Source organism: Macaca mulatta, chromosome X (assembly GCF_049350105.2).
Source record: "Macaca mulatta isolate MMU2019108-1 chromosome X, T2T-MMU8v2.0, whole genome shotgun sequence".
NCBI classification, from domain to species: Eukaryota; Metazoa; Chordata; class Mammalia; order Primates; family Cercopithecidae; genus Macaca; species Macaca mulatta.
In genome coordinates, this window is record NC_133426.1 from 45,968,718 (window position 1) to 45,992,991 (window position 24,274).

At 38.9% G+C, this 24,274-nt stretch overlaps 1 protein-coding gene, 1 long non-coding RNA gene and 1 pseudogene across 2 annotated transcripts in view; 1 reads left to right on the plus strand and 2 right to left on the minus strand.

The window, feature by feature from the left end:
- The window catches only part of LOC144338565 (uncharacterized), a 371,807-nt gene that overhangs the window by 88,169 nt on the left and 259,364 nt on the right, over positions 1-24,274 (plus strand). The gene's annotated exons all lie outside the window — the stretch shown is intronic.
- LOC100428793 (mediator of RNA polymerase II transcription subunit 28-like) lies at positions 1,125-23,924 on the minus strand (annotated as a pseudogene).
- LOC703919 (large ribosomal subunit protein eL42-like) lies at positions 1,287-1,795 on the minus strand. Its single transcript, XM_001089096.5, has one exon. The coding sequence runs from the start codon at positions 1,711-1,713 to the stop codon at positions 1,393-1,395; it is 321 nt and encodes a 106-aa protein (XP_001089096.3). The 5' UTR covers positions 1,714-1,795; the 3' UTR covers positions 1,287-1,392.

Sequence of the window (24,274 nt, forward strand, 5' to 3'; positions counted from 1 at the left end):
TTTGGAAAATTGCTATTTATTTGACAAAAAAGCTTTTGAATTTAATAAAGAATTGGCAATAACTGGCACGTGCATTAACTCAAAATGTTTTCACTAAGCACCAAATAGAATAGTCCCCAATCTCTTCACCGAGAACCCCTTTGAAAGAATGCCTAAAACTTAATCAGTTTATTTAGGTTTTTAATCAAGAAATCCGTTAGCAACAATCTTCCTTAATGGAAAATATCTCACCTCCCATAATGTAAAACAAAAATTATACAAGCAAACAAAACTCAAAACAGAAAGAAATGATCAGAGCAAGCTTCAGCCCCTCATAGCTCACCTCGGCCCCAACTGTCGCACTGCTGAGAACAGGGTCTACCTCATTACTTAAACTAATTCATTACTGCAGAACATAACAACTTTTAGCCTATCACAGCTTCCGCTACAGCCCTCCCTGTCAAAAGGGTAAATAAACAGCACACAAAATATAAACTTATGCCAAATAAAAGTCAGCATCAACCTAAGGATCCTACTGTCATATTGCTACACTAACCCAGGATATTTTAATGCTCTTCAGACCTATTTATAAAAAATCCTCATTTTGAGAGCTCTGGAAGTATTACAAATATTGTTGCATTAGATTCCTTTTCTTGAGGTAGTTTGAAGTCTTGAAAAAGAGCAAATTTATATATTTTTCTATACTACCAGTGAAGGGTAACTGTCATCCCTAAGAGGCCTACAAGAAAAATCCTCATCCCCTGATTCTCAGGCTATTACAAATTTTCCCTCAGATCAAACAAACAATGGGAAACACACATGAAAAGACAATAAGTCATACAAAAACTTAAAAACAAGCACAACCACCATAAAAAAGAATCCGTACCATCACACTAACACTCTAAACTTTGCTAGACAAAAAAAAAAAATTTACTTGGTTTACCTAAGCTATAGATATTTTATAGAGTACTCAAGGAATTAACAGCTTGTAACAGTAGTGGAAAAATTTTTGGTGGGGAGCAGAAAACTAAAATCATCTCCTTCTCTGGCAAAGACTTCTTCCCAAATGCCAAGTCCACAAGAAGGGATGTATGGCAAACCTTGCACACCAGGCCTCTCTCAGGCCGACAGCCTTTGCCCTTTGCTCAGGTTGACTTCAGAGGTGCAGGGATACTGGCAGATGCCTGCTCAAGGTAGACCAAGGAGCCCTGAGGGATGTCGGCTGGCTTTTTGTGCTGCATGTTGATGTTCTTTAGCACCTGCTACCAATGCCTCAGCTTTCTCAAATGCTTCTGAATCAGTGCATCTTTTTTTTTTTTTTGCGTAAGAATATCACTATTTATTTTCCCTCAGGTAATTTTTCTATGGCTTCAACATTTTCTCTTCAAAATCAGAAGAAAAATATCCCAAAGTTTAGAACTGGATCACTTGGCCCTTTCTCTTCTTATCTCCTCCTAGTTCAAAATGCTTGCATCTCTTAATGGCCAGCATCCTCTTGGATCTGCAGTTAGCCTCAACACATTCCAGCCTTAGCACAATCTTCTTTGTGGTCTTAGCCTTCTTCCGGAAAATTGGCTTTGTCTGCCCACCACAGCCACTCTGCTTCTGATCATAGCGCCTCTTTCCCTGGGCATACAAAGAATCCTTGCCCTTCTTATACTGTGTCACTTTGTGAGGCTGATGCTTGCCACACTTCTTACAGAAGGTTCTTCGGGTTTTAGGCACGTTGACCATCTTTGCAGCAGGGCTGTTGTCTATATGATGAAAAGGAGAAACAACGTCCGACACCCTCGCGTAGCACAGCTCTCGCCTAACCTGAATCAGTGCATCTTAATGCTGTAATTCATTCCTTAGTTCTGAGATATCCTCTTTGATAACTTGCTCTGGTTTCTGGACAGATAATTGCAATCTTTTTCAGGAAAGCAAAAAAAAAAAAAAAAAAAAAAAAACAAAACAAAACAAAAAAAAAACATTGTCTCTCTTGCAGTATCCAGAAACTTCTGGATACGCTGATTAACACCAGTTCAAATTTCTTCCTGATCAGTGCCATTGACATAGTCCTGACTCACCAGAGAAACAAAGCAAGCCTTGAAAGATGAATCCAAGTCATCCACCAAAGTACTATTAGAAGGGCTTGGAGCACCTGAGAAGTGAAGCCTGGCCTAGGAGGCCTGTCAGGGGTGATCGGGCCCCTGGTGGCTGCCCAGATAACATACTCCCTAGTGGAGTCTCCTGTCTGGAATGACAGGGCCTTTATTTCTTCAAGTAAATTAGGTATAAATTCTAGGTATTGTCTAGCGTCCTTTCAGAAGTTCCCTTAGCATTTCTTCTTCTTCCTCTTCTTCTTCTTCTTTTTTCTTTTTTAGAGACAAGGTGTCACTATGTTGCCCAAACTGGTTTCTAGCTCCTGAGCTCAAGCGATCCTCCCACCTCAGCCACCCAAATGGCTGGGATTACAGGAGTGAGCCACATGCCTGGCCAGCATTTCTTTAGTGCAGGTTTACTAGTGGCAAACTCTCAGTTTTTATTTATCTGGGACTGTCTGAATTACTCCTACGTTTTTTAATTATGGTTTTACTATAAATAGAAATTTTGGTTTATGGTTTTTCTTTCAGTGCTTTGAATATGTCAGTCCACTGTTTTGTGGCCTCTATGGTTTCTGATGAGTTCATCTTATTGAGGATCACTTGTATGTGATGAGTGGTTGCTCTCTCGCTCCTTTCAAGATTATCTCTTTTCTCTGGCTTTCAATAGTTTAATTATAATGTTTGTAGGTGTGGGTCTCTTTGAGCTTATCCTACTTGAAGTTTGTTGACTTCTTGGATGCACAGATTAATGTTTTAAAACCAATTTGAAAAGCTTGGGGCCATTATTTATTCAAACATGTTTCTATTTCTTTCTCTTTCTTCTTTCCTCCTGGCCCTCCCATTATGCATATATTGGTACGCTTCGTGGTATCCCACATCACCGAGCAGATCTCTGAGACTCTGCTCATTTTTCTTCATTTTTTTTTTAATCACTATACCTCAGAACAGATAATCTTCATTGATCTCTCTCTTTCTTTTTTTTAATTCCCAACTTTTATTTTAAGTTCTGTGGTACATGTGCAGGATGTGCAGGTTTGTTACATAGGTAAACTTGTACCATGGTGGTTTGATGCACAGATCAGCCCATCACCCAGGTATGAAGCCCAGCATCCATTAGCTATTCTTCCTGATGCTCTCCCTCCCCCGATTCCCCACCCTCCAACAGGCCCCAGTTTGTGTTGTTCCCCCCATGTGTCCATGTGTTCTCATCATTCAGCTTCCACTTATAAGTGAGAACACGCAGTATTTGGTTTTCTGTTTCTGCATTGGTTTGCTAAGGATAATGTAATCACACTTTATGTTCTTTGATTGTTTCTTCTGCCTGCTCAAATCTGCTATTGGCTCCCCTGGTGATTATTTCCTGTCAGTTATTGTAATTTTTAAGCTCCAGAATTTCTATTTGGTTTCTTTTTATTATTCCTGACTCTTTTTGTTTTCTATTTGGTGAGACATCTTTCTCATATTTTCCTTTAGTTCTTCAGGCATATTTTCCTTTGGCTCTTTGAAAATATTTAAAATAGCCATTTTAAAGTCTACCTAGTAAGTCCAATGCCTGGATTGCCTTAGTGACAGCTTCTACTGATTGCTTATTTTCCTGTGTGGGCCATACTTCCTTGTTTCTTTGCACATCTTCTAATTTTTTTGTTGAAAACTGGACATTTAAAAAAAAAAAAAAAAAAAAAGGCCGGGCGCGGTGGCTCAAGCCTGTAATCCCAGCACTTTGGGAGGCCGAGGCGGGTGGATCACGAGGTCAGGAGATCGAGACCATCCTGGCGAACACGGTGAAACCCCGTCTCTACTAAAAAAGAAAATACAAAAAACTAGCCGGGTGAGTTGGTGGGCGCCTGTAATCCCAGTTACTTGGGAGGCTAAGGCAGGAGAATGGCGTAAACCCGGGAGGCGGAGCTTGCAGTGAGCTGAGATCCGGCCACTGCACTCCAGCCCGGGCAACAGCACGAGACTCCGTCTCAAAAAAAAAAAAAAAAAAAAAAGAAAACTGGACATTTCAAAGAATATAATGTGACAGCTCTGAAAATCAGTCGCTTACCCTCCCAGAGTTTCTCATTGCTGCTTTAAGTAGTTGTTTAATTACTTTTATGAAGAAATGTTGTAAATTCTTTATCTTTGCTTTCGTGGCACTAAAGTTTCCACTTACTTAACTTAGCGGTCAGATAATGATTAGTCAGCATTTTTCTTAAATGCCTGGAACCAAAAAGTCTTCAAGTCTTCCAGTCATAGGGGCTCTGTATGTGCATGTGCTGGGGCGTGCCTTCAACACTCTACCAGTCAGTTTACAACTCTGTTTTAGCCTTCACTTCCTGCTTGTGCAGAGCCTTATGTTCAGTCAGAGGTGAACGATTATAGTCATTGTTTTTCTTGAGCTTCTGAAAAGCCCTACACACATTTGTGACCTTTTAGATTCCCAAGAATATGTTGAAACTTTTCAAAACCCCGACAAACATCTGATTCCTCAGCTTTTTCTTTTAAGCTTTCTGACTACTTTATTGTTTGCCTTAACTGCTATCCATCACTTCAGGCAACTGTGAGGTTAAAACATTTGAGAAATGCCCCTCCACCATCTGGGTAGAAATGTTTAGCATTAGGAGAGTTTCAGTGAGCTCTAATAATGACAAGCCTTTCAAGTGGTCTCTTCCAAGGAGCCGTTTGGTAGTGATTCCTATTTTTGAGTGGAGCTGTGAAAGATCTCCAGCTCTGCTCTACTTTCTCTAGTACTGGGAAGGCAGGCTGTTATTTTTCATGGTGGTGTGGAGCATGGAAACAGATGATAGGACTAGTGTAAGTGTAAATGCCGTGAAGCTTACTGTTCTTATTGAGATGCAGCTGTTTTTCTTGACTAAACACTTCCCATGTTGTTAAAGCCATTGCTTAGTTTCCAGAGAACTGAAAAAGTTGATTTTAACAATTTTGGTTAGTTTTCGCATTGCTTTTCTGGAGGAGCAACATTTCAGAGTTCCTTACTCCAAAATGTTCACTGATGTTATCCCCTCGTTGTTTTTTGAGACTTCATCTTATAACGGAAAATCATTTATTTTTAAAGCCGTGAATAAGTTACCTATTTGTACTTCTTATTTGTCTGTTTTGGTAACCCAGCTGTGGGCTGGAATGTCTTTGTCAATGACAATCTTTATTTTAGAAGCCAAACACGATAAGCCAGATTATTATTCTTTTAAATATTCTCACTGAATAAGAAACAAAATTAAGAAAAATTGTAAAATATGAATCACCATTTCTAGAACCACATATACAAAGAATCATAAATATACACAATGTTTTAAAGAAGGTAAGTTATATAGTTAAAAAAAAAAAAGAAATTCTGCCGTGAAGAATTTACATTCTATATAGTGCTGAAATTGCAACACATAAGCTATATTCCAAGTAAAAATTAAGACTGACACAACGGTGAACCAAACTGTATTTCACCTTTCTTTGAAGATGTTGTAAGTTTAGAATAATGTATCAACTTTCCTTAACGTGGACTTCTTCTTATTACTTTTTAAAGTTAATCTGAAACGTACCAGTTTTGTTCTTCATCTGAGTTTTAGACTACTTCCACATTCTGTATATTCTTCCTAAAGGAAATTATAAAAACTTTCATGAAAATTTACCCGCAATAGGTTTATAAAGAAACTAATTAAAATGCAATTGAAATTTGAGTTATTTTTAAACATAAACTATCTATGAATTTCTCACAAAGTGTTTACATAATGACATAATCATGAACAGATCAAAAGTGAGAGGTGGGTTTGATTTCAAAATCTTGTATAGTTTGTCAGAATATGGAAATGTGTGCGTTTGTGTGTGTGTGTATGTGTTTTAAAAGACGGCTGCTTGCCTTATTTGGTATTTCAGCATACTTTGTATTTCCAATTAACAGTAAAGGAAGAGTTGGCTTAAAATTGATCAGATTAGTGGCATATGGGTGGGATTCTGGCAGCATCCAAATATTCACATGAGAAATAAATGCAAACCCTGGAGGGAAATATGCCTTCTTGCATGGAGAACTTGGCCACACGTCATAGCTAGAACCTGTGAGAGACAAAATGTACAGGATGCACTGCATTTGTATCCTCTGTACTTTTAGCATTGCCACAACGTGATTCTTTCTGTGCAAAATGGTGACAGGAATTCCACTGCCAATGTGTAGATATCAGATGATAATAGAAGCTCTGAGGACAGTCCCCGAGTCTTTTATCCTCAGATTTTAGCGCCAGACATTGTCTTCGTATGTCAGTTTGGGGAATCTAGAATTTTTATTCTAGCCTATTTGGTAAATAGGTGTTTTACTTCATGGAAGAAACAGAGGAAGTGTTCTGATTATGATGATTAAAAAATTCCAAAATGTACTGGGCCCTCCTGCATGCAAAGCAAGTCATTAAGTCATCATACAGTGAGTTAACATTCACAGCCATAGTCCTCCAGACACTTCAAGTATGAAGTAGACAGCATTGCCATGGTTACGCACAAAGGAGATCTGCACAAAGCAAGCCCATTGCATGGCATTATGTGCATACTGTGGGGTAGTGCAGAAGGCAATTAGGAGGCTGTATGTTGAGAGGATGTGGGAATATGAAAATATGCCTTGTCATAGAATTGTGCTGGCTTTCTAACTCAGTGTATGAGTTCTGATGCAGTCTCATTTCTTAATGGTTCAAGGTATAATTAAGCTGAATTCTGATTATACAGAGACTCAGAATCATTCACTTATTCAAGTATCAAATATTAATTGAGTACCCACCATGTGCCAGGAATGGTTCATGGTGAAACCACTGGGCATGGGGAAAACAGAGCTGACAAAGCATTTCCCTCCCAGTGAATGCTACATTTAAAAGTTCTCTTCACATTACAAGAAGCAGGTTATGCAGGTGCAATTTGTAATTGAAGAATAATAGAATTCATTTATTAATGCATACTAGTATGTTGCTCCTCTTCCACCCTGTCAACATGGACCTTGAAGGATGCATAGCATTTAGATAGATAGACAGGGAAAGGCTTTCTTATGAGAGGAACAGCATGAGTAAAGGCATAAAGGCAGGACTAAATAGAAAACAGTGAGGAACGCAGATTCCTTAAAACAAAATAAGTGGAAGGTCTTGGCTCGCTGATAACTAAATGGGTTGTTTCTTGCAGGAATTTAATTCGTTTAAATGAGAAATAAAATGCAACCATAAAATTGTCACATTCTACCAGTAGACCTCTTCTCCAGGAATGTAGTCCAACATTTTTATCAAACCAGACATTGTATATAAAAGGACTCTGGGCTGGGTGCAGTGGTTTATGCCTGTAATCCCAGCACTTTGGGAGACCGAGGAGGGCAGATCACTTAGGGTCAGGAGTTCAAGACCAGCCTGGCCAACATGGTGAAACTCCATCTTTACTAAAAATACAAAATTTACCCAGCCATGGTGTTGTGCACCTGTCATCCCAGCTACTCAGGAGGCAGGAGAATGGCTTGAACCTGGGATGCAGTGGCTGCAGTGAGCCGAGATCGTGCCACTGCTCTCCAGCCTGGGTGGCAGAGTGAGACTCCATTAAAAAAAAAATAGCTCTTTGGAATTTTAAAGTACTCTTACAAATGTCTTATTTATTCTTATCTTCCTTACCTAACCTATCAGAGGAAGCAAAAATGAGAGCAGGAAGAAAACTGGTGTGTTGACCAGTTTTCTTGGTGGTGGCTGTATCTCTTCTTGAATCTGGAATATCGTCTGAAGGGTTTTTTTTCTTCTCTTTTCTTCTTTCATTTTTTTCCTTTTCTTTTCCTATCTATTTATTCATTCAACAGATATTTAATGAGTGCCTTTTTTTTTGGTCAGGTGTATTCTCTATGCTTAGGACATGGCAGTAAACAAAATAGACAAATATTCCTGCCGTCACGCAGCTTACATTGTAGTAAGGGGAGAAAAATAGTTTATTAGATGATGATACATGCTATGGAGATAAATTCAGCAGGAAAGAGAGTAGGAAGTGTGTATGTGGGGCGGGGAGCGGAGCTTTAACTTTGATGAGTTGGCCTCATTGAGGTGACATTTCAGCAAAAATTTGAAGAAGTGATCCATTTAGATATCTGGAAGAAGGGTGTTCTAGGCAGAGGGAACAGTTAGTGCAAAGACGCTGAGGCAGGATTATGACTGGCAAGTTCAAGGAACAGCAGATTAGGCAATGTACCTAGTAACAGCAGAAGTAAGAGAGGGAGAGAGTTGAAGGGAAAGAGTTGTATTGTGTGTGTGTGTATGTGTGCATGTGTGTAAGCTTTGTGTTGGTGGAAAGGGGTGCAGATGGTACAGGGCCTTACATGCTTTTACTCTGAGTGAGATGGGAAGCCACTGCTCATTTTGGTTTTGACACGGGTCTGTTTGCTAATGCAACCCACAAAAAAGATTAACAGGCTATAAGTGCTAATAAGGTAAACAGAAATATTAATACATCAGTGATGTGGGAGGAATATGAAGCTTTGATTTGAATTCAGTGCATTAATATCTATTTGAAACCTGTAAAAATCAGAGGAAGGACCCTGATCTACTACTTTGTGATGAATCTATCCATCTCTCAACTCTACTAAAGATAGAATGGTATCTGATGGATATTCATGACTGACGATCTATGACTCTTCTAAATGTAAAGGGATGTAGGAGGAGACCACCAACATGGTTCCTCCTCAAGAGTTTCCATAAATGTCTTCATCCTCATTTACTCCCTACTCTATTACTAGTCAGGTGATCTAAAAACTTTGCCTCTCCCCTATACAAGGCATGCAGACTCCACAAGAGAAGGGGCTTTGTCTATTCATGATCCACAAGGTATTTCAGAGGCACAAAGAATCCTTGACCAAAGGAGTTTGTTGGGTGAATTTAGAAATTAAAAAGGTAACTTCTCAAATATAATAGCTGAGAATTCCTAATCCATCGGGAGTCATATTTTAATGCACCTTCAGGATGCCTTCTTTCATCAATAAATGACTACTGAACAGTAGTGGTGTACAGAGGGTTGGGTGGTGGAAAGCAATATGATCTGGATGCAAGCAGTAATGGAGTATATTGTCTGTTGAGAATACAAAAACAATAAAATCAACTACCACAATCTTATGTTTATTATTACCATGAGCCAGTAAGTCTAAACTATATCAGTAATAATATAATCTCCCTGTGCAATATTTTGTTTAAGTCCTAAACAATAACTGAAATTATTCATGAGTTTTTTTATTGCTATAAAATATAGGAAGGAGGAGCCAAGATGGCCCACTAGACACAGCCTGGAGGAACATCTCCCAGCGAGAGACCAGGACATCAGGAACACTGACACACGCTGAGCAGATATTCAGAGGGAAGGCATTGAGAGTGGACAGAAGTTCGCAGGTGTTGGCTTGAAGGGGGAGGAAGCTGGGAAGGCTGCACATTGCTGCTAAGTACCAAAACTCCTTCCTGGGTCCCAGGGACCCCTGGGGAAGGGATGAGTTGAACAGGTAGGAAATGGCTTGCTTTTGCCATGGATGACTTTTGGAATTCTAGCAGCAGAAAATCCCACGAGCCACACGGACACTTGAGCTCATAGGAGGAGCTGCTTAGAGAGGTGGCAGGGGCAAGACTCCAGCCTGTATGGAGCCCAGAGCATTTGGTGTAGGAACATCTGCAGTGGAGCATGGCCAGGAACACCCCTCCCCCAAGTTTCTCTGTGCTCCTCTAGGAGACTTTAGCCTTAAGGTGACTGTCAGACCTGGACAAAGCTGGGTGGTCCTGCCTGTGGGACAAGGCCAGTCCCATCTGAGTGCCCCACTGTCTGCTGGCCTCTCCTGGGATCCCAGTCTGGCCACACCCACTTGCAGCCACATGCCCAACCAGACTGCTTCCCAGGGGCCCTCGTCCTAGCTTCTTTGCTGGAAGACCATGCCTGACCATTGGAGAGTTCCAGCAGACCAGCCCCCACTGACATGCACCAGCCCACACACAGGATCCCTGCACCTTGGCCTTCCCCCAGTGCTTTGCCAGCATGCACTCACCCATGGCCTCCCACCAGCACGTACCTCTCTGCACCACCACTGCCAGTGCAAGCACACCACAATGTCCCCTTGCCTGCTGACACACAGACACCCCACCAAACCATCACTGCCAGCACAAATGCACACACACTGGCAACCCCACCCCAATCATGCCACAGCTGCCACCCATGTGAACACACACAGAGATGCCAGCAACCCCACTCCCACCAGCGCCCCACCCCTGCTGCTGCTACTGCTGCAGCAAGTGTGTGCAAGAACAATGCCTTGCTCTCCCCTATGCCCTGCACCAGCTAAAGTGCATGAACCCTACCATGTTGCCACAGCTACTGGCACACACAAGCAAGCACGGATCCTGCTGCCACCACCCAGACAAAGTGCTTTGACTGGCACCACCCACAATGTTGTGGCCAGGGGACCAGGAACACCTTGGCCCCTCCAGCACAGCAGATTCCTAACCTCAAGGAGCCAGAGAACAAAGCCAGGGGCCTCAAACCAGAACCCTAGAGTTAGAGCATGCAGATCAGGGGTACTGACCTGAGACTTGGCCCCCTAAATCTTCTAGAAATGAAGTCAGTTAGGTGAACCCACCTTATACCACAATAAGATCCCCCAAGGACATCAAAGAAGATAAAAGCAAAAAAAACCCAATCCAAAGGACAGCAATTTCAAAGACTGAAGGAACATCAGCCCACACAGATGAGAAAGAACTACCAAAAGAACTCTGGCAGCTCAAAACTCCAGAGTGTCTTCTTACCTTCAAATGACCACACTAGCCCCCCAGCAATGGTTCTTAACCAGGCTGAAATGATTGAAATGACAGACAGAATTCAGAATGTTGAATAGGAAGGAAGATCATCAACATTCAGCAGAAAGTTGAAACCCAACCCAAGGAAATTAAGGAATACAATAAAACAATACAGGAGCTGAAAGACGAAATGGCCATTTTAAGAAAGAACCAAACTGATATGATAGAGTCGAAAAACTTACTTCAAAAATTTCATAATACAATTGCAAGTGTTAACAGCAGAATAGACCAAGCTGAGGAAAGAATCTCAGAGGCCAAAGACCAGTTCTCTGAATTAACTCAGTCAGACAAAAATTAGGAAATATAATAATAAAGAATGAACAAAATCTTGGAGAAATATGGGATTATGTAGAGAGACCAAACGTATGACTCACTGACATCCCTGAAAAAGAGGGAGAGGAAGCAACTTGGAAAACATATTCTCCAAAGATGACATGAAAGAAAAAATATTAAAGGCAGCTAGAGAGAAGGACAGGCTACCTACAAAGGGAACTGTATTGGGCTAACAGTGGACCTCTCAGCAGAAACTCTACAAGCCACTGGGTGCGGTGGCTCATGCCTGTAATCCCAACACTTTGGGAGGCTGAGGCAGGTGGATCACCTGTGGTCGGGATTTTGAGACCAGCCTGACCAACATGGAGAAACCCCGTCTCTACTAAAAATACAAAATTAGTCAGGTGTGGAGGCTCATGCCTGTAATCATAGCTACTCGGGAGGCTGAGGCAGGAGAATTACTTGAACCTGGGAGGCGGAGGTTGCGGTGAGCAGAGATTGCACCATTGCACTCCAGCCTGGGCAACAAGAGCGAAACTCCGTCTGAGAAAAAAAAAAAAAAAAATCCTACATGCCAGAAGACATTGGGGACCTATATTGAGTATTCTTATAAAAAAAGAAATTCCAACCAAGAAGTTCATATCCAGTCAAAATAAGCTGCATAAACGAAGGAGAAATAAGATCCTTTTCAGACAAGCAAATACTGAAGGAATTTGTTACCACCAGACCTGCCTTACAAGAGAGGTCCTGAAGGGAATGCTAACTATGGAAAGGAGAGACCATTACCAGCCACCGCAAAAACACACTTAAGTACATAGACCATTGACACTATAAAGCAACCACACAAACAAGTCTGCACAATAACCAGTTAACAACATTATGACAGGAACAAATCCACATATATCAGTATTAATCTTGAATATAAATGCCCCAGTTAACAGGCAGAGTGGCAAGTTGGATAAAGGAGCAAGACCCAACTGTAGACTGTCTTCAAGAGACCCATCTCACAAGCAATGACATTCATAGGCTCAAAGTAAAGGAATGGAGAAACATCTACCAAGCAAATGGAAAACAGAAAAAAGGAGGGGTTGCTGTTCTAGTTTCAGGCAAAACAGACTTTGAAACAGACTTTAAACCAACAATTATCAAAAAAGACAAAAAAGTGCATTATATGATGGTAAAGGGTTCAATTCAACATGAAGACCTAACTATCCTAGATATATATACACCCATCACAGAAGCACCCAGAGTCATAAAGCTAGTTCTTAGAGACCTCTGAAGAGACTTAGATAACCACGTCATAAGAGTGGGAGATTTCAATGCCCCAACAATTAGACAGATTGTTGAGACAGAAAACTAATGGAGATATTTGGGACCTGAACTCAACACTTAACCAAATAGACCCAACAGACATCTTCAGAACCCTCCATCCTAAAACAACAGAATATACATTCATCTCATCTGTACATGGCACATACTCTAAAATCAACCACACTATCAGCCATGAAACAATGCTCAGCAGATGCAAAAAACCGAAATCCTACCAACCACACTCTCAGACCACAGTGCAGTAAAAACAGAAATCAATTCTAAGAAGATTGCTCAAAACTATACAATTATTTGGAAATTAAGGAACCTGCTCCTGAATGACTTTTGAGCAAACAATTAAATTAAGACAGAAATCAAGAAATTATTTGAAACAATAGCAGAATTCATCTTCCTCTCAAATGCACAGCCCTGAAAAAGACTGATATTATGTACTTTGCAGCACATGGATGGATCTGGAGGTGATTATCCTAAGTGAACTAATTAAGGGAGAGAGAACCAAATACTGAATGTTCTTGCTTATAAGCAGGGGCTAAACATTGAGTACACATGGACATAAAGAAGGGAACAACAGACACTGGGGCCTACTTGAGAGTGGATAGTGAGAAGAGAGTGGAGATTGAAAAACTACCTACTAGATACTATGCTTATTACCTGGGTGACAAAGTAATTTGTACACCAAACCCGCGTGACACCCAATGTACTTATATAACAAACCTGCACATGTTTCCATGGACCAAAAATAAAAGTTAAAAAAAATAATATTTTTCAAAAATATCTATGAAACATGCAACTCGCCATTTGCTTTCAATTATTTTGGATGTATATCCAGGAGATGAATTGCTGGATCATATGGTAATTCTATTTTTTAATTTCTTAAGGAACCATCACACTGTTTTCTCTAGTGGCTGCACGTTTTACATTCCCACCAATAATGGACGAGAGTTCCAATTTCTCTACATCCTCAGCAACACTTGTTATTTGATTTTTTAATAGTAGCCTTTCTAATGGGTGTGAAGTGGTATTTTGCTGTGGTTTTGATTTGTATTTCTCTTATAATTAGTGATGTTGGGAATATTTTCAAGTGCTTTTTGTATTCCTATGTCTTCTTTGGAGAAATATCTATTCAATTTGTTTCCCTAGTTTTAAATTGGGTTGTTTGATTTTTTTGTTCTTTAGCTATGGGAGTTTTTTAATACCTTCTGGACATTCACCTTTCATCACATATATTATTTGCAAATATTCTCTCATTTCATGGGTTGCCTTTTCATTCTGTTGATAGTGCCCTTTAGTGCACATATGTTTTTAATCTTAATGTAATTCTTTTTTTTTTTTTTTGCCCCTGCTTTTGGTGTCATATTCAAGAAATCATTGCCGAATCCAATGTCATTGAAGGTATTCCCCTACATTTTATTTTAAGACTTTAGAAGACTTCAGATTTAGCTCTTATGTTTGGGTCTTTGATACATTTTGAGTTAATTTTTGTGACTGGTATAAGGCAAAATTCTAACTTCATTCTTTTCCATATGCACATACAGTTTTCCCAACTGTCTTTTCGACAAACTATTGGGAAAACTGTATGTGCATATGGAAAAGAATGAAGACTATTCTTTCCCCCTTCAAATGGTCGTGGAAGCATTGGCAAAAAGCATTTGATTATGTATAAGCTTATTTAGGGGCTCTCTATTCTATTTTATTGATCTATATGTCTGTCTTTACGGCAATAGTCCACTGTTTTGATTTCTGTAATTTTGTTGTAAGTTTTGAAATCAGGAAGTGTGAGGCCTCAAACTTTGTTGTTCTTTTCCAAGATTACTTTGACTGTTCAAGGTTCCTTGAGATTTTATATGAATTATAGGACAGATTTTTCTATTTCTGTAAAAAAAAAAGCACCATTGGTATTTTGATAAGGATTATACTGAATCTGTAGATCACTTTGAGTAGTAGTGACATCTTAACATTATTAAGTCTTCCAATCCATGAACAGGGGATATCTTTTCATTACGTCTGTCTTTAATTTCTTTCAGCAATATTTTATAGTTTTTTGGTGTAGAAGTTTCTTGCCTTTTTTGTTACATGTATTCCGAAGTATTTTACTCTTCTTGATTCTATTGTAGATGGAATTGTTTTCTTAAATTTTCTTTTTTTTTTCAGGTTTTTCATTGTTTATGTGTAGAAATAAACCGATTTTTGTGTGTTGGTTTTGTATTCTGCAACTATGCTGAATTATTTTATATTAGTTCCTTTTTTTTTAAGACAGGCTCTAGTTCTGTCACCCAGGCTGGAGGGCAGTGGCATGATCATAGCTCACTGCAGCTTTGACCTCCAGGCTCAGGTGATCCTCCTGCCTCAGCCTCCCAAGTAGCTGGGAATATTTGGGAGGAACATGCCACCATGCCCAGTTAATTTTTTATATTTTTATGGAGATGGGATATTGCCATGTTGCCCAGGCTGGTCTCAAACTCCTGGGCTCAAGCAATTTACCCACCTTGACCTTCCAAAGTGCTGGGGTTACAAGTGTGAACCACCTCCTATAATAGTTCTAACAGAGTTTTGTGTGTGCATGTGAAATCTTTAGGGTTTTCTACATACGAGATTATATTGTCTGCAAATGGATAATTTTACTTCTTCCTCTAAAATTTGAATGCCCTTTCTTTTTGGTTTTCTTGTTAAATTTCTCTGGCTAAAACTTCCAGTACTATGTTGAATAGAATTGATGAAAGTGGGTATCTTTGTGTCATTTCTGTTCCTGTGGAGAAAAAGCTTTCAGTCTTTCACTACTGAGTATGATGTCAAATGTGGGCTTTGTGTAAATGTTCTTTATTATGTTGAGGTAGTTTCTCATATTACCAGTTTGTTGCGTATTTTTTATCATTAAATGGTGTTGAGTTTTGTCAACTGCTTTTTCTACATCAATTCAGATGATCATGAGATTTTTGTTCTTCATTCTGTTAATGTGGTGCATTACATTGATTTTCAATTGGGGAACCATCTTTGCATTCCAGGAATGACTCAGTCATGGTATATAATTCCTTTACAGTTGAATTTGGTTTGCTCATGTTTTGTTGAGAATTTTCCATCAGTATTAATCAGGGATATTGGTCTATAATTTTCCTGTAGGGTCTTCATCTGGCTTTGGTATCAAGGTAATGCTGGCCTCATAGAAGAAGTTTGATACTGTTACTTCCTTTTCAATCTTTTTGGAAGAGTTAGAGGAAGATTGGTGTTAATTATCCTTTAAATATTTGGTAGAATTCATCAGTGAAGCCAGCTGTTCCTGAGCTTTTCTTTGTTGGGAGGATTTTGATTACTGATTTGATTTCCTTACTAGTCATAGATCTGTTCAAAATTTCCATTTCTTCATGATTCAGTCTTGGTAGCTTGTGTGTTTCTAGAAATTTGTCCATTTCATCTAGTTTGCCAAATTATTGGTATATAATTGTTTATATACATGTGCTCTCTTGTAATAATTTTTATTTCTTTAAAATGAGTAGTAATGTCCCCTCTTTCACTTGTAATTTTAGTTATTTGAGTCTTCTCTCATTTTTCTTAGTCAATCTAACTGAAAATTTGTCAATGCTGATTTTTTTGAAGAACCAACTCTTAATTTTGTTAATTTCTCTGTTGTTTTACTATTCTTTATTTTATTTATCTCTGCTCTTATGTTTATTATTTCTGTCTTTCTGCTGTTTGGGTTTAATTTGTTCTTCTTTTCTAGTTCTTTAACATTTAAAGGTAGGTTGTTGATTTAAGATTTTTCTTCTTTTTTAATGTCCTTATAGCTATAAATTTCCCTTTTAGTGCTGCTTTCACTGTATTTCATTTTTTAAATGTTGACCTTTCACTTTCATTGTCTTAAGATATTTTAAAATTTCTCTTGTTGTTTCTTCCTTGACCCATTGGTTATTTAAGAATATCTTGTTTAATTTCCACATATTTGTGAATTTTTCAGTTTTCCTTTTGCTATTGATTTTTTATTTTCATTCTATTGTGATTGTAAAAGTTACTTTGTACGACTTCCATCTTTTTAAATGCATTAAGACTTTTTGTGGCCTCACATGTAGTCTGTCCTAGAGAAAGTTCCATGTGAACTTGACAAAAAAGGTGTATTCTGCTATTATTGGATGGAGTGTCCTGCATGTCTTTTAGATTCAATTGCTCTGTGGTGTTGTTCAAGTTCCTTATTTCCTTGTTGATTTTTTCAGCTAGTTGTTCTCTCCATTGTTGAAAGTGGGCCTATTGGAATATTGAAGTCTCCTCCTACTATTGTAGAGATGCCTGTTTCTCTTTTCAATTCTGCAATATTTGCTTTATATATTTAGAAGCTATGAAGTTTGATGCATATATATTTATAATTATTGTATCTTTTTGGTTAATTAAAAATTGTATATTTTTTGTTAATCCTTTTTCATTATATAATATTCTACATCTTTTTATGTTTTTTACTTTTTTTTTTTTTTTTTTTGAGATGGAGTCTCACTCCGTGGCCCAGGCTGGAGTGCAGTGGCATGATCTCAGCTTACTACAATCTCCTTCTCCCGGGTTCAAGCAATTCTGTCTGCCTCAGCCTCCTGAGTAGCTGGGATTACAGGTGCCTGCCACCAAGCCCAGCTAATTTTTGTATTTCTAGTAGAGATGGGGTTTTGCCATGTAAGCCAGGCTGGTCTTGAACTCCTGATCTCAGGCGATCCACCCACCTTGGCCTCCCAAAGTGCTGGGATTACAGGCATGAGCCACCGTGCCTGGCCTAATTTTTTTATTTAAGGTCTATTTTGTCCAGTATTAGTTTAGTCAACCCCTGCTCTCTTCTGGTTAGTCTTTGCATGGAATATTATTTTTCATCCTTTCATTTTCAATCTCTGCATGTTTTTAAGTTTAATGAAAGTTTCACGCGGATAACATATTGTTGGATGTTGTTTTTCTGTCCATTCAGCCAATCTATATCTTTCAATTTGGGAGTTTAATTCATTTACATTTAAAACAATTATTGATAGGAAATAACTTACTATTGCTACTTAATTATTTGTTTTCTCCACGTCTTATAGTTTTTTTTGTTGTTGTTGTTCCTCATTTCCTCCCTTACTGCCCTCCTTTGTGTGTAGTTGATGTTTTGTAGTAACACACTTTGATTCCATTTTCATTTACATTTAGGTATATTTTATAGATACTTTCTTTATGGCTACCATAGAGATTACATGTAACATACTAACATTATAACAATTTAAGCTGATAATTTAACATCAATTGCATACAAAAACTGTACTTGTTTACATATCTTTCTTGCCCACTTTATGTTATTGATGTCACAAATTACATCTTTATATATTGTTTACCCATTAATATAGATTTGCGATTTTTTATTCTTTTAACTCTAAAATGTTGTAGAAGAATAAAAAGCAGAATTAGGTACTAAAATGACAATAATACCGGTTTTTATATTTGTCCATGTATTTACCTGTACTTTATATCTTCATATGGCTTTCGGTTACTATCTACCATCCTTTCATTTCAACCTAAAAGATTTCCTTTAGCATGTCATGTAATGGTGATAAAAAATGCCTTCAACTTTTGTTTATCTGAGAATTTCTTAATTTTTCTGTAATTTTTGAATGACAGTTTTACCATATGTAAAATTCTTGGTTGACAGGTTTTTTTCCCCCTTCAACCCCTTAAATGTATCATCCTACTGCTTTCTGTCCTACATGGCTTCTTCTGAGAAATTATTTTATTAAGGATTCCTTGTACATGATGAGTTGCTTTTCTCACTGCTTTCAAGGTTCTCTCTTTGTCTTTTGACAGTTTGATTATAATGTGCCTGCTGTGGATCTCTGAGTTCATGGAGCTTCTTATATTTGTATATTTATGCATTGCCTCGAATTTGGGAATTACGCTAGGGGCAGGTGGGGCAAGGACAAGTAAAGATGTTACAAAATTTTCTACCATTTGTAATTTCGGTTTTTAAAAAATTGGCTATTTGCTTGGTTGCTGTAGATCTTTGAGTGATTTCCAGACCTCCTATAAAGTCATTTTAGTCAATTCCTAGTTGTTTATTTAATGATTCCATAGGAGGACAAGGGCTTGGAGCTTCCTACTGTGCCATGTTGCTGATGTCACTCCCATGATGAGATTTAATAATATACATGTAAGAATCAAATTAGCATATTATTAACTTTTTAATTTAAAATTATTATAGATTCAAAAGAATTTTAAAAAAAAAGTACAGAGAGTTCTGTATTCCTTTTGTCCAGCTTCCCTCAGTGGTAACATCTTACATAATCATATTGTAATATCAACACCAGAAAGTTGACATTTGGCAGTTAAAAAATGACATTCATGGCTGGGCGCAGTGGCTCATGCCTATAATCCTAGCACTTTGGGAGGCTAAGGTGGGTGGATCACGAGGTCAGGAGTTCTAGACCAGCCTGGCCAAAAAGGTGAAACCCAGTCTCTACTAAAAATACAAAAATTAGCTGGGCGTGGCGGCTCATGCCTGTAATCCCAGCTACTCGGGAGGCTGAGGCAAGAGAATCGCTTGAAACTGGAAGGCGGAGGTTGTTGTGAGCTGAGACAGCGCCACTGCACTCCAGCCTGGGCGAAAGAGTGAAACTCTGTCTCAAAAAAAAAAAAAAAACAAAAAGAAAAAAGAAAAATGACATTCACCCAGTACTCATACTCATTCCTAGAGGAATCCTCATCTTCTCAAATTTTAAAAACGGTCTCCATCTTGCCTCAAGGTTGTAACAGAGGCCCTGACTGTGTCAAATTCTAAAATAAGGTGCCAGAAAATTTATGGAAGGCTTGTACACACGGTGGCAAAAGTTGATTTGCTCCCCTCAGATTATTATATGCACAGGACATACAAGATTAACAAAGATAAATTGTTGAGTTGATGAGGACTATTTCTTTAGGGAACAAGTTGTTGCAATACTGTGATGTTTCCCATCTTGTTCCTTTTCCTTTAAGTCAAGTTGGGGTAATTTAAGAAAACCACCTGGATAGCTGTACCCTCTGGAATTTGGGGGCTTCAGGGATTCAACTGGAATTGGATTTATAAGACTTCCTTGAGGGCAAAGTGAGAAGAGAGGCTACTGCAGAAGTGAACTGCATTCTCATTGAGTTGATGGGATGCACCAGAGTAAGATTTCTTGAGAATCTGGTCCTTAATCCTGTCAGGCTTAATGCCCTCTTTTTATAATAAATATTCTAACATATCTCTTTAATATCCTGAAATGAAATATATAGATAATACGAGCTACCTACACACAACATTTCAAAAACAAAGATGTAAACCAAACTGTAATGTGAAGGTGAAATGAATAAAAGCAATTTATAATAAAATAATAAACATTTCAGTATACAAATCCTTTGGCATGACTATCCTAGATCACATAATGAATGAAATGCTTGCAACTACTTGTAGTGAACAAGTCTGGATCGAAGTGAGTAACAATATTTAATTTAATATAATCAGTAGCTTTTCTTTATATTTAACCATTTGAAATAAAGATTAAGTATGTTCCTATACATACATACAGAACCACCATAATTACAACAGCTACTGATCACGTCTTACACAAGTGTGTCATATTGGTTATTTATATACCACACATGGTGTGTCTGTTAGTGAAATGATTTTTTGAAATGACAAACAACTCTTGGGAAAGTTCTGAACAAAACAATGTATAATCGTCCTTTGATTTATCCAGTGTTTTCGATTTTGGAAAATTTAGTGTACAGTCAATCAAGGCAAAAATATTTTATATTTATGGGTTTTATTCAAGTATACATGAATGTCCAGCAGGTCATTTGAAAGCCATGCAATATCTGCAACAAGAGTTCATTTGCTGGCAGAAGCCTTGTTTCTCAGACCTGTATATAGCTAATGCCATTAAATCTCATTCCCCACCATTGCAACAGCCAAATGTGTCCCATGAATTTCCAAATGCCCCCAGAGAGTGGGCCTCTTCTGTTGAAAACCACAATTTTAGATTTTAGTGGACCTTTTCATAACTGAAAACCATCAAACAAGTTATGAGATCTGTCCAGGATTTCATCAGGGCTGAGGAAGAAATTGACAGAGGAGTAGTAGTAAGAAATAATAAAATTGCTTCTTGCTTGCACCCTGTAGAGTTTAGTAGGTTTTAACAAACTATTAACAATGTATTAACAAAGATACTAGCAACACTGGTCAGTAAATAGCAAGTAAAAGGACTTTCAGGTAGAAATAAACTCACTATATTTAAGGAATAGTAAGATGGCTAGAATGACTGGAGTATAATGCCAGTATAGAAAGTAAGAGAGTGAAAAGATATGAGGTCAAAGAGCAACTAGATTATGTAAGGCCTTGGACAAGAGTTTAAATTTTCTTTGAAATACAATGGGAGACAGAGCTGCGACATGAACTGATTTGTGTTTATAAAAAAGCATAAAAGTTATACTGATCGGAAGATTGTGGATTGTAAGGAAGTAAGAATGGTTGCAGGGGAATATTTAAGAGGCTATTTCATTCTTCTAGGCAAGAGCGGGGGCTGGGGTGGTAGCAATCAAAAACTAAAACACGGCTAGGAGGTCAAGGTGATTGTACCTCCTGATGAACGGGTGTGGATGGGAAAAGGAGGGAAGCCATAATGACTTTGACGGACTAGAAGAATGATGAAGCCCTTGACTGGGATAGGAAAACACTTGAGAATATAATCTGATAAACCATTAAAAAGACAACTGTTTTCCCCTTTTATTAAAATATGTCTTTTTAGGAGGAAGACAAACGTGTCATGTACACAGATGAGGACTTCCAATTAGAAAATAGCCATCTCAGGACCAAGCATGGTGGCTCACGCCTGTAATCCCAGCACTTTGGGAGGTGGAGGTGGGTGGGTCACAAGGTCAGGAGTTCGAGACCATCCTGGCCAACATGGCAAAATCCCATCTCTACTAAAAATGCAAAAAAACAGCCAGGCGTGGTGGCACATGCCTGTAATCCCAGCTACTTGGGAAGTTGAGGCATGAGAATGGCTTAAAGATGGGAGGTGGAGGTTGCAGTGAGCCAAGATCGTGCCACTGCACTTCAACCTGGGTGATAGTGAGAGACTCTGTCTCAAAAAAAAAAAAAAAAAAAGAAAATAGACATCTCAGAATCTTCACCATCACTGTCATTAATACCTTTAAGCATAAACTGGGCTAAATCTACCTTTAAGCAATTTCCATCTGATTCAAATCTAAATTTTGCCTCTCCCTTGTTCTTAAACCAGGATTTCAACATAATTCCTTCATCTGTAAAACTTTCATAAGAATAACCAATTTCACAAGATAATATGAGAATTAATTATTGAATGATTACATAAGTCTCAGCAAATATTAAAACTGATATTTCAAGGGCTGCTATTAAAATGGAAAAGTGCTTTTTTTGCTATCTCTGGATTCAGCAGGAGAAAAATTAACAATCATATGCTCATTCTCATTAAATCTGGGGAACAATTATGGAACTCTATGTGCCAGACACAGGTGTTGGGGGGAATTGTGCGTGGGTGGGCATAACGATGAGCCAGATGGGCATGGCTGCTCTCCCAAATAAGCCCCCAAGTTGTTGTCCATACACGGAAACAAAAACTGAAAGCAACCTGAATTAGTACTGAATTTAGACTAACTGAGGTGAACAAAAGTGTCAAAGTATTATATCTGTCCAAATTGTTGCAGCTCCTTCAAGGTGCCATTTTATTTTCTGGCAGAGGCCAGATATCTTTTTTTTTTTTTTTAAGTTTCCTGAGGCTCCCAGTTTCCAATGTGTATGTGCCCCTTTTGGGCACTGCTAGAATGAACACACACATTAGTTCAGGCTCTGTGGGACAAAGTTGAATAAGGGAAAGAAAGGCCCAGATCACAAGATAAGGTTACATTTGGTCTGATGGCAAAGGAAGGGGTACAGCATGAGGGCAGTTGGGATTCAGTGTTGGGAAAGGAGGTAATGATGGGTGAGAGAAGCAAGCAGATGAGGGTACCAGAAATCATTTCGTCTATTACACTATTTTTCCTAGGGCTGGCTGATGGGGGAGCTGGCAGTGGAGTGGTTAACTTGGGGGAAACAGGATTTTATTCAGTCTCTCTAAGGTGCTAGAGCAGTGAGAAGGTTTTCTCCTCTATTCCTCTTTCCCATTGCTTCACTAGTCACCCTTTCTGCCCTTTGCCTACTTTTCTCAGTGGTGAAGCTGGAGGAATCAAACATAACCAAGAGAAAGCACCCACCGGTGGTACTCACTGATTAAAATCTTTCCTAGTGAGCCATTTGGCCTTCACACCTCACCTCCTCACCCAGGGATTTGGAGCCTCAGGAAATCCTTTGATAAACAGACTTCCTTTTGTCTAAATGAAAGCAACAAGGAGACAAAACCAAGACCTTAGAGGGAGTTGCAATCTATTCTTAACCTCTTTTGCAAGACAGCTTGCTTGGGCTGAGAAAATAAGTAGCGTCTGTTCTGAGCTGTTACTCATAAGTATTAGGTTGGGTTGAAGAAGTGCTCATGTGGAAAGGGGGAGTAAATTAACTACACAAGTAAGTTTTCCCTTAATGTTTCTCAATTGCTTCTTCAATTTTTGGAAAAATTAACAGCCTACTGGACCTGTGCAAATTGTTGGTGGTCACGCTATGGCTGACAGAGATTATTACAAATAAAGTGCTTGCCTCTGGTCGAAGTTCACACCAGGCTTGCACATTCTTGCAGAATATTTGGCTATAGCAGGCCCCTTCACTCTGAAGACCAAATGTATCTTTTGTACATCCATGGGAGCATGCATGAATTTGCTTAATGAGGCCTGGGGCTCTCAGTGTTATCTGGGCATAGAGCTTAATCAGCTGCACACAATTAGGCACACAGCATGTGCTCAAGAAGTGTTGGGGTGGGGACTCCAGTGTTATTTCTTTGCCTTATTCCATTGTCCCCATACTCCCCTGCCCACACACACATACACATTCCCTGATACATCTTCCCCCCTCCTCATTCTTACAGCTGTTTATTGGCCCATGCCTGCACTCCCTCGGGCTCTCTTAGACTATCTCAATACCATCCCAGTTGATCTTGCTGCCTCTGGTTTCTCCTCAGAAGAGCCCTGTCACTGGTCACTGGATGTTCACTGTAAACCAGGCATTAGGCCAAGTACTTCACATGTATTATCTCATTAACTTCAAAACAACCCTGTGAAGATACCCAATTTACAGATGTGAAAGCCAAGGCCCAGGGAGCTTATGCAAAATGCCCTAGGAAACAGAGATAGTTGAGGTGGAATCAGCATTGCACTCAAGACTGCCTGATCCCCAATCCCGAGATTGGAACCATCACAAGTTCTCTAATTCACCTTTCACACTGATCTTTGTAGTATGATCTTTGTAAAGCACACTTAGTACCATATTATTCACCTCCTTAAAGCCTTCAATCATCCACCCCAGTACCATGCCCGTAAATCAAATTAAACCATTTGCCTCAGATACTCAGACTGTTTCCATGAAATTGTTGTAACTTCCCAACTTTGTTTGGCTCTAGTTTCTTATTCCATTTCAGCTCTGCCTAGGTCCCAACCTGTGGGATGTTTCTCTTCTATTTCTTCTGTCTCCTGTCTGCTTGGATTTGCAATTAAGCTCAGCTTTTCCAGATTTGACTCTTGTAGTCCTCTAAGTACTCATGTGTCTCCCTTTTCTGCTCTTGGTTTCTTTAAGCAAATGGCCCCTCATATGACTCCTTGGGCTTCCGGGATCTCATCCTGACATTTGTTCCATCAATGTTCCCATCTGCCCACATGCCAAAA